Source organism: Euphorbia lathyris, chromosome 9, assembly GCF_963576675.1.
Source record: "Euphorbia lathyris chromosome 9, ddEupLath1.1, whole genome shotgun sequence".
Classification (NCBI taxonomy): domain Eukaryota; kingdom Viridiplantae; phylum Streptophyta; class Magnoliopsida; order Malpighiales; family Euphorbiaceae; genus Euphorbia; species Euphorbia lathyris.
In genome coordinates this window covers 55,211,140-55,221,281 of record NC_088918.1, presented here as the reverse complement: position 1 = coordinate 55,221,281, position 10,142 = coordinate 55,211,140, and the positions used below count along the sequence as shown (strand labels likewise).

Sequence of the window (10,142 nt, the reverse complement as noted above, 5' to 3'; positions counted from 1 at the left end):
TCCCAAATTAGGGGCTTGTGCAGTTGGGCACCTTACACTTACTTAACTATGGGCATGATCACCCCCCACCCCCCAAGTTATACATGTAATCACAAACTGTAAGCCTGTCATCTAAGAACTGAAACCGACCTCGAACAAAAGGTTTTGTAAAACGCATTAGTGGTTTGCTCATCTATATTGATATAGCGCACTACTAGAGCCTTGGATTAGACACGATCACGATCACGAACAAAACAAAAATCAATTTCCAAATGCGTGCTGAAGTTATGAAAAAACATGATTAAGTGTAAGATAAACAACATTGAGAAAAGCCAATCTCTTTGAGTAACTTTTGTAACCAAATGAGTTCTGAAGTGGAAATGGCAATGGATCGATATCCAGCCTCACTTCATGAGCGAGATATAGTCTTCTGCTTCCAAGATGACCATGATACCAACAAATAGCCCAAACTATTGTGTAAACCACTATAGTAGACTTTCTATCATCATTATCACCTCCTCAATCCACCTCAGAAAAGCAGTGAAAGGCGTGATGTAGGTCCTTTGACAAAATGAAGTCCATGAAAAATAGTATCATTCAAGTATAGAAGAATGTGCTTAACTGCTCCCCAATGAACATCCTTAGGAGCATGAATGAATTAAGAGACTTTAATTACTTCAAAGGCAATGTCTGAGAATGTTAAGTATTGGAGGCTGCCTACAATGCTTCGATACAACGATGCACCAGAACATGGTGGCCCTTACAATATTTTCGGCGAATTTTTGGGCTTGCTACATGCCGAAATTCTCCCATCTTTGCTTTTGCAATTACTGACAAGTAATACTTCATTTGGTGTAAAAACATTCCGCCTTTGGACCAATATACTTTAATCACCAAAAAGTAATGAAACCTTTCCAAGATTTTGTACAGCAACAAAAATTGGCCCAGTTTTTGAATCAGAGACGATGAGTTTCTGTGATCAAGAGATCATCAATATAATCAGATAATAGATCCATGTGTCCCCTTTCAGATAACAATATAGAGACCTGTTAGTTTTTGAACCCCGAAAGCAAAATATAATTAATCGAGATGTCAATTTTTCATGCCACAGATGGGGAGATTATTTGAGTCATAAAGTGATTTGTGTAATTTACACACAAAATTCGACTTTGATGGATCAACGAAACCAAACGGTTGGACCATGTATACATCCTCGTGTAAATCACCATGTAAAAAGGAATTGGAAACATCCAAATGAAAAACGGTCTAATCCAATGAAACTGCAGTACCTGTAAATCTCTACAAAAAGGTCTCTAAGAAGGGCCCAAACCAACCAAAATACAATCAACAAAATCATCATGTCCCATAGGATGTCCACAAATAGTTAACTGATAAAACAAAACTTTTGCTTTTTGCATATAAATCGTGATAGAACCTTAATCATGTTTCAGAGTTAATAATTGATGTCTATCTTTCTGAAATCCTCTCTTCCAACGGTATTCCGGTGACCTGAGATGACAACAGTTGTCAGAAAAGGGGGTCGGAGTTCTGGCAAACCTTCTCCAATGCTAAAGTCAGTGAATATTTGAGAAAATATTAGACCAACTTAGAGCAATGGAGTAAGAAGATGAGTTATGAAGTTTATGTACCTGTAATTACTGATTCTCAAGCTATTTACTGTGTTATTAATATAGTTACAAAAAAAACTAATAAAAATGTACGAAGCTGCTTTAATTTATCGAACAATTTGTTTGGAAAGTCTGAGAAATTTTTAATAGCGCAAAACTAAAATTGATCTTGCTTAAATTTATATCATTTCATATATTAGAATTAAATCTATACATAGAAACAATATTATCAAAGTCGGATCAGACCGGTTCGATTGGGAACCAGCAGGAAGTCGATCCGAGCTTGATTGGGTTAATCCACCTTTAGAAAACTGGTGTGAACCGGTCAAATCGGGAACTGGTGCAACCCGGTTCACACCGAACTGATATTAAAAAAAATCATTTCGGTGTGGCATTACATGCAAGTGCACCCCTAACCGAATGGTGGCTCAACTACACCCCCTAAGCATGAGAGAGTCTTTCCCCTGGTAATTAGTTAAAGGCTTGTGAAAGCCATTTACTTATAAACTAGTTAAGATTCTTATTTCTTTCCTATATGGGATAAGAATGCTTAGTTTATTTTTATGTTCTTCTAAACCATTTCAAGTGGTTCACTCAAATTTCTCATTCATCACTTGTCCGTTTTGAGTTTATAATGTACCGTTAAAAAGATTGCATGACATAGAATATGTTGATATATTTGAAATCATTCTAAATTCTATTTATCCGTTATATATTTAAGTCTCAAGTTGATAAAAAGTAACAAACCAAAAGTTGTTTATAATTTGTTTTGGATATATATAATTTATAAAAATAATTTTAAATTAATTATATATATTTAATATATATAAATTTTATTTGTTTATTTATTTATTACGTCATCCGGTTCGATCAATCCGAACCATCCGGTCTGATCAAGTGATCCGTGATCCAGTTAACAATCCGATTTAATATCCGGTCGGTTCTGATAATAATACAGCTGTTTGAAAAGGTTCATTTCACAGTAAATTCCCCTGTTAAATTGGACAAGAAAATTAATCGAAATGAAGGAAGGATATCTACTTCAAAACTTGGAAGAGCTTCAAGTTCAAAATTAAAATATCTTTTTTTGATGTTTATGTGATGTGATAAGGTCTCCTTCTTTGTTTCTCTCCATAACCAATACCAATACCAAATATCTTTTACAGCAACAAAAATGGCATACAATCTCTGCTCTTCTCCTTCATCTCTCTATCAACCACTCTGCAATTCTTTCACTTCTTCTAGAGAATCTAAACCAAGAACTTTGAATTCTTCTTTTCGACTAACCTCTCCCCAACTTCAATCCAGACCACCTCTCCAAATTACCCATGTCTCTTTACATGACCCAATTACACAAGAAACAATGCCAGATGCGAATTTGAGCTCTCCAGATACCAAAAAGGATTTATCTTCAAAATCTTATGTCTGGGTCAATCCCAATAGCCCCAGAGCTACTCAGCTTAAGCAAAGATCGTATGAAGCTAGGTATGCTCATCTTCTTAAAATGGCAGACTCTTTAAATTCATGTAGCCCTAATGAGAAAGATGTTCGTGACATTTTGAGTGGTTTAGGTGATAGGATTTTGAATCAAGATGCTGTAGTTGTCCTCAATAACATGTCCAACCCAGAAACTGCTTTGATTGTTCTTAAGTATTTCATAGAAAGACTCAACTTTGATAAGAAGGTCATTCTTTATAATGTGACCTTGAAAGTTTTTAGGAAATGTAGGGATTTAGATAGAGCAGAGAAGCTGTTTGTCGAAATGCTTGACAGAGGGATTAAGCCCGATAATATCACATTTTCTACTATGATTAGCTGTTCTAGGATGTCTAATCTTCCTGAGAAGGCTGTGGAATGGTACGAAAAGATGCCAAGCTTTGGGCTTAATCCTGATGATGTTACCTACGCAGCTATGATTGATGCCTATGGCCGGGCTGGTAATATTGAAATGGCTCTGACCTTGTATGACCGTGCTAGAGAACAGAAATGGCGTATTGATGCCGTGACATTTTCCACTTTGATCAAAATTTATGGGGTGTCCGGAAATTTTGATGGGTGCTTGAATGTTTATGAAGAGATGAAGGCTCTGGCTGTTAAACCTAACTTGGTTGTATATAACACTTTGTTAGATGCTATGGGAAGAGCAAAGAGGCCTTGGCAGGCAAAGAAAATTTACAGAGATATGATTGATAATGGTTTCACACCGAGTAATGTGACCTATGGGGCTATATTGCGTGCTTATTGTAGAGCTCGATATGGTGAGGATGCTCTTTTCGTGTACAAAGAGATGAAGGAAAAGGGTGTTGATCTGAATGCTGTTCTTTATAATACCCTATTGGCCATGTGTGCTGATCTTGGCAAAGTCAGTGAAGCTCTTGAGATATTTGAGGACATGAAGAATTCAGGTGCGAATCCTGATAGTTGGACATTTTCATCTATGATTACCATCTTTTCGTGTAGTGGGGAAGTGTCCAAGGCAGAGAGCATGTTGAATGAGATGTTGGAATCAGGCTATGAGCCTAACCTATTTGTTTTGACATCAATTATTCAGTGTTACGGGAAAGCCCAACGCACTGATGATGTTGTGAGGACGTTTAACCAACTGGTCCCATTGGGCATAACTCCAGACGAGCGGTTCTGTGGGTGTCTTCTGAATGTGATGACTCAAACACCAAAGGAAGAACTCAATAAGCTTGCTGAATGTATTGAGAAAGCAAATTCGAAGCTTGGTATTGTGGTAAAACTTCTGCTATCAGAGGAAGGAACCGAGGCGAATTTTAAGAAGGAAGCAGCTGAACTTTTTGATTCTATTGGTGCTGAGGTAAAGAAGGCTTTCTGCAATTGCTTAATGGACCTGTGCATCAACCTTGATATGTTAGAGAAAGCATGTGAGTTACTTGACCTGGGGCTAACGCTTGAAATTTACACAGACTTACAGTCTAAGTCTTCAACACAGTGGTCTTTACATTTAAAAAGTCTCTCTTTCGGGGCTGCCCTTACAGCACTACATGTTTGGATAAATGACTTGTCGAAGGCACACGAATCTGGGGAGGAGCTTCCACCATTGCTCGGGATCAATACTGGACATGGAAAACACAAATACTCCGACAAAGGGTTGGCTTCCGTGTTTGAATCACATTTGAAGGAACTAAATGCTCCATTTCATGAAGCTTCTGATAAGGTTGGTTGGTTCTTAACTACAAAAGTTGCAGCTGAGTCATTTTTAGAATCTAGAAAATTAGCTGATGTAGTTGCTGTCTAGGTGGGTATTTTCTGCAACTTTGCTTTACTATGTCCATAAATCGTACGGCCTCTTGTTCGATAATTTTTGCTCTCTATGAAATCTATTTACATGTTGAAGGTTTATAGAGTTGAGGAAATTGTAACTTACATGCTATTTATGTTCTTTTTAGCATTTCAATTTTTCAAAAGCTATGGGTATATGTATGATCCTTCAGCGCGTTATTATATTATTTTTGGCATTGCAATGTTTCAAAAGTCAAAACCTATATGAAATGAGAAACGATTATGCTAGTTGTGTTGACTTGCAAAAAGTTAAAAATTTAATTAAATTGTTGACTTTGGCATAGAATTTTTTATTTCTATTTTTCTGATAGTAATGAATACAATGAATGATCGCCGACTTCTGAACGTTTTAAGCTTCAGAAAAGAAAATAATGCTGAGAAATGCTTTGTCCCATTGACCTTCACCATTAAAGAAAACAAAAAAGAGAACGTTCTGCTATTTTTTTATTTTTTTTTTATTAAGGGTCAAAGGGGAAATAAAATAAAATAAAGTTGTGATGGATTGCACGTCAAAAAGTGAAATCAATTGAAACCACTGTATAAATTGATGATTTTGACGATTCAGAACATCATTAAACCATGGGAAACTGTATGAATGTACTCTGCCACAAAAATGCAGAGAAGAGCAGAGTTATCTGCTGCAATAGAAAACAAAAAGAGTTCAAATCATCTACACCAGTTAAAAAGATCAGTTCCGGCCGCTACCGGTACAGTAGGATTGTACACTATGCTTTCCCTTTTTCACCATTGTCACTTGACACCATGCGACCTAGCCTCAAACGTTTTCCCACATTGGCTAACCAAAAGCAGAAAATCAAGATTGTTTTGACCATAGAGCAGTTAGAGAAAATGTTGGGAAATGGCATGGAGTTCAAGTCTAGAGGAGTTAGTGTCCAATTCTCTGAGAGTTTCCGGCGAAAATGGCTGCCATCCTTATCTAGCATCCAAGAGGAGCAGCAATTTTAAAATCTGCTGCATCTTTTCTTTTACCAGTTGAATTGTAAAGCAATTCAACTTGGAAATGTATATCATTTTAAGATAGATGGTACAGGGTAGATTTTTTTCTGTGGTAGGACATACCATTTGGTATCCGGAGTCCGAAGATACCGACTGATCCAAATCGAACTGGGTAGGATCACAAGGGTGGAAAATGTCTTTTGGCACGGTAAATTCCGAGGAATCCTAGGTTCAGTGCAGATTGTATAACCCACTTGTTTTGTTTTTTGTCCAGTCAAGATAGGAACTTCCGAATTCAGATATGAAGTGTTTTGTCTTGCAACTGATTACTTTTATGATATCTTAGCAAGCAAAACATTATATTTGTTTTATTTGTGACCAAACTGTTTCTGTGTTTACATGTAACTCACTGAACATAAATCTTTGTTTCCGTTTTCTGTTTATTCATATACACAAACCAAACCAGATTGAACATTATGAAAAATTTAAGCAACAATGAACAATGAACCGCTATTCAGCTGTATCCTATGATGTTACAAAGTCAGAACTCCATCATCAAATCCATACTTTATTTTTACTAGCCATCCATATGAGTAGATCAGTCCCATATTTACATTGAAATATGAGAAAACAATGATGAAGAATCAAATGAATTTCAGGTACTTTGAACAGAAACCGATCCATGATGCTTTTTGTTTACCTATTGAAATCAAATTACGACAAAGGTTATCCATCATTCTCATTTCAGCAGTATAGCATATATAGTTGATCAATTATAAACCAACCAAGAGATTTCAAATTAACTAACCTTTTAGAGGAGTTCATACTACCAAAGGTTTTGTTGCTGTCCGGTTTTGTTGAAACTGTTGCTTCCTTCTCTCTTGCCACCATTTCTCTCTTGACCTTCTTTGACTCTACTTCAACGGCTTTCGCCAGTGTGTTGACCTTCTTTATCAGCATCTGAAATTCATTTTACTTGGTGAAGTAAATACCACTTTTTTTTTTATTGCTTATACTATATGTTTAGACAGATAATGGTTGTTATTTTCTCACCTGAATTTCTTGATCTTTAGCATCCAAGTTGCTATCTTTAGCCTCACAATATTTCCTTAGATGCAAGACCTCTTTTTGAAGCCTGTCATACAGAAACCCGGAAACTACATCTTCACCTTCAGTATTGATATGCAAATTGTCATTACCAGAATCCTTGTTCTTCATTTCTGCTGAAATTGCGGAATCTTGAAACTTATGCTTTTCGGTATTTGCGTCCGTATTTACCTTCAAGTCCGTGTTTTCCTTCCCAGTGCTATCAATGATCTTACTTCTAGACACCCACAGACTATTTCTCAACTTGTTATCACCAGAGCCATATTTCTTTTTAAAGCTGTCAGCTCTTTTAAATGCTACAGCAACATCCGGTTTTTCATTGTCTGCATTTGGTTGCTGTAAAGGCGTACTTCTACTCACAGTAGATGCCCTTGGCTGTGAGCTAGACCTCTTCCTAAGCCCCCCATTATTTGTTAAGAATCCGAGGATGTTACTAGTTTTTGCAGGTTTAGGCGACACACCAGATGCACCCGGATTAAGAGATAGACTCGATACATGCTTTATGCCCTCTTCTAGTGTGTTCAGCCTTAACTTAAACTTTTCCTACAGATACAGAAATTAACTGGTTAACAATGTTCACAATTGTCGTAAGAACGACGGGGAAGTCAAATCCCTAAATCACCTTCAGTTGTGCTTCTGCCTTAGCTGTTCTTTCGGATACAGCGAGTTTGTCTCTCAGCCTTTGCATTTCTGCCTACATGTGCATGAAACAACAAAATTGGACTAGATTTAGCAATAATTCAAAAATCTTGCTAAATTATGCAGAATATAAGAACCAAATCAACAGAGATCGGGTGCAGGAAGTTGTTAAAATACCTGCAAAAGCCTTCTCTCTTCCAGCCATTTCTTGATAGGCATGACCTTGTCATTTTCATCCTTCCACTCATTAGCTATCACAGTTGCTACCCGGTTTGCTGAAACTTTGGCTTTGGCTAGCTCCCTCTCCAGAAACCTTTTCTCCTCCTGAAAAATGACATATTTCACCTCTTTAAACAAACCTTTTCTTTAAAGAAAACTGTAAATCCATGAGCTCAGATAAGCCTGAAACCTACTTTTAGCTCAGAAATTTGTCTCCTATAGTCTCGGATAGTGTTGGCTGCAGCTCCACCAGCTAGAATGGCCTCTTCAAGCTCTTGAATGGTATGGCTAAGCTTTTCGACTTCCAAAACCTTTTGGCGATTCGTTTTCTCCAGAAGTTTGTTCTCTTCCAGGCAGATTTCTATCTGTCTCTTCAACTCATAATTTTGGTTTTGAACTTCCTCAACTATTAAAGCCCTTTCTAGAGCACTCTGCAGGATTCGCTCTGCTTCGAGCAGAGCTGACTCTTTCGACTTGGTTAGACGTTCCATTGCCTTCTTGTCCTCCTGTAATGCTGCAATCTGAAAAAGGACAAATCAGTAAGATAAACACTTTCAGTACAAGTATGTATAGTTCTCAGCCTAAATTTTCAAAGCACTAATTTCTCAAGAATGTTTTTACCTCATTTTTGTACATTTTAATTTCAGCCTCGAGAGGAGCAATGAACGACTCGATAGGGAGGGAACAATCATCCTTTTGATTAGCGTAGACCCTTCTGAGAGTTGATTCTGCAGCATATTGTGCAACTAATGCGTCTTTCTTTTCATTTGCAAGTTTCTTGATTTCAAGATTCTACAAGTAAATCAAAATTCATACATATCTAGACCATCTTAGTCCCCACATATCAAGCTCTGTGAATTTTATGAAATTTCAGCAAGAGCATTACACACCTTATGCTCTAAAAGATTTTCAGTAACTGTAAGTTTCTTGTCAAATTTACTAACTTCATTCTCGAGCTGAAACAGAATACAAAAATAGCAATGAAGCATCATAAGCATATCAACTAAGTAAGTAAAAAGAAGAGAACTTTCTCTGTATTTCTACAGAGACATTGACATAATATTGAAACATAGAATATTACTGGTGTCTAAAATTAATGGTACCTCTTCAATAGCTTTATCCTTTGAAGCTTCTGTTGTTCTTAAAGCTTTGATTTCTGCTAGAGCTGCCCCCAACTCTCTTTCTTTATCTGAAATTAGTATTTGCTAAATAAGTTATCTTGGAAACCTACAGTTAAATCATGACCAGAAAAAAAGAAAAAAAAAGGTATCCAATAATTAGAATGATCTTGTGGTTGTGGATTTTTTCTGTAATCCACTCGGCCTAAAATATGGTGATGAGACAAGAACCACATCGGAAATAGAGAATGAGTGACTATGTTATGTTAGTAAAATATGTTTTTAATATGCATAAGACATGTTTTAAAACCACGAGGCTCAATAAGTGTGATTTGGACCAAAACGGACAACTGGTTACATTCTCATAAGAATCAAATAAGTGTGATTTGGACCAAAACGGACAACCGGTTACATTGAAAATAATGCTTATAATGTTATATGAAGGTATGATAGTAATGAAATGGGAAACCTTTGAGAGTGTTTTGGAGACGGTTGAGTTCCAAAACAAGAGGGTCAGGTTGAGAAAGGGAAAGGTCTTCTCCTCCTCCTCCAAGAAGCTGTTCTTCATAACCCACCATTGTTTTTCTTCTTCTTCTTCTTATTTCTCTAAATCAGAAGCTGAGTTTTAGAATAGAGGAAAGATATGAGGGTTTAAAAAGAGAAAAAAAAAAGAAGTAGAAAAGGAGAGGTGAAAGAGTCCATGGCTTTAAGGAATTGACATAAGACCTTCCCTACTTCTGAAGCAAAAATCAATAACAACTCCTATGTTCTGATAAGGAGCCGGCCTAGACGCCTGCTTTCTCTCTTCCTCCTTCATTTTTGTTGTTTTGATAGTGGTAATCTCAACAGCTACCATTATCTTTTACTTTAATTTCTTAGATTATATTCTTCTCAATATTTTCTGTTTCTTGATGTTGATTATTTCTATTGTTTTGGATAAATTAACTTAGTTTGAATTTTAAATATATTTACCTAATATGTGACAATTATACTAGGATATGGACATTCATATTGTGTTGTTAAAGTATTGTTGTTGGTATGGTGCCATTTGTCTTGCCCGTATCACTTTACACTTATGAATTCACTGTTAAATCCTTTCTTCCAAATATACATTTCTTTTTTTTTTCTTTCTTTTTTTTTTTTTGGAATAAGTTACAGCTCAGCAACACTAAGATAATTTCTACCATTA

General features: G+C 36.4%; 2 protein-coding genes across 3 annotated transcripts; one reads left to right on the top strand and one right to left on the bottom strand.

Moving 5' to 3' along the window:
• Nucleotides 1-2,626: 2,626 nt before the first annotated feature.
• Nucleotides 2,627-5,151, top strand: LOC136206204 (pentatricopeptide repeat-containing protein At4g16390, chloroplastic). The gene has a single exon (XM_065997166.1). The coding sequence runs from the start codon at nt 2,782-2,784 to the stop codon at nt 4,867-4,869; it is 2,088 nt and encodes a 695-aa protein (XP_065853238.1). The 5' UTR covers nt 2,627-2,781; the 3' UTR covers nt 4,870-5,151.
• A 1,075-nt stretch (nt 5,152-6,226) lies between these two features.
• Nucleotides 6,227-9,753, bottom strand: LOC136205254 (microtubule-associated protein 70-5). Of its 2 annotated transcripts, none has more exons than XM_065995767.1 (11): nt 9,680-9,753; nt 9,423-9,571; nt 8,939-9,024; nt 8,726-8,791; nt 8,457-8,627; nt 8,030-8,356; nt 7,794-7,940; nt 7,600-7,671; nt 6,924-7,520; nt 6,679-6,830; nt 6,227-6,570 (listed from the first exon to the last, which is right to left on the bottom strand). In XM_065995767.1, exons 2-11 carry the CDS (start codon nt 9,529-9,531, stop codon nt 6,567-6,569), a joined length of 1,731 nt encoding a protein of 576 aa, XP_065851839.1. In that variant the 5' UTR covers nt 9,532-9,571; nt 9,680-9,753; the 3' UTR covers nt 6,227-6,566. The 2 variants fall into 2 exon arrangements, with proteins under 2 accessions (XP_065851839.1, XP_065851840.1); XM_065995768.1 differs by having other exon boundaries at nt 9,423-9,559; nt 9,680-9,728.
• Nucleotides 9,754-10,142: the final 389 nt, after the last annotated feature.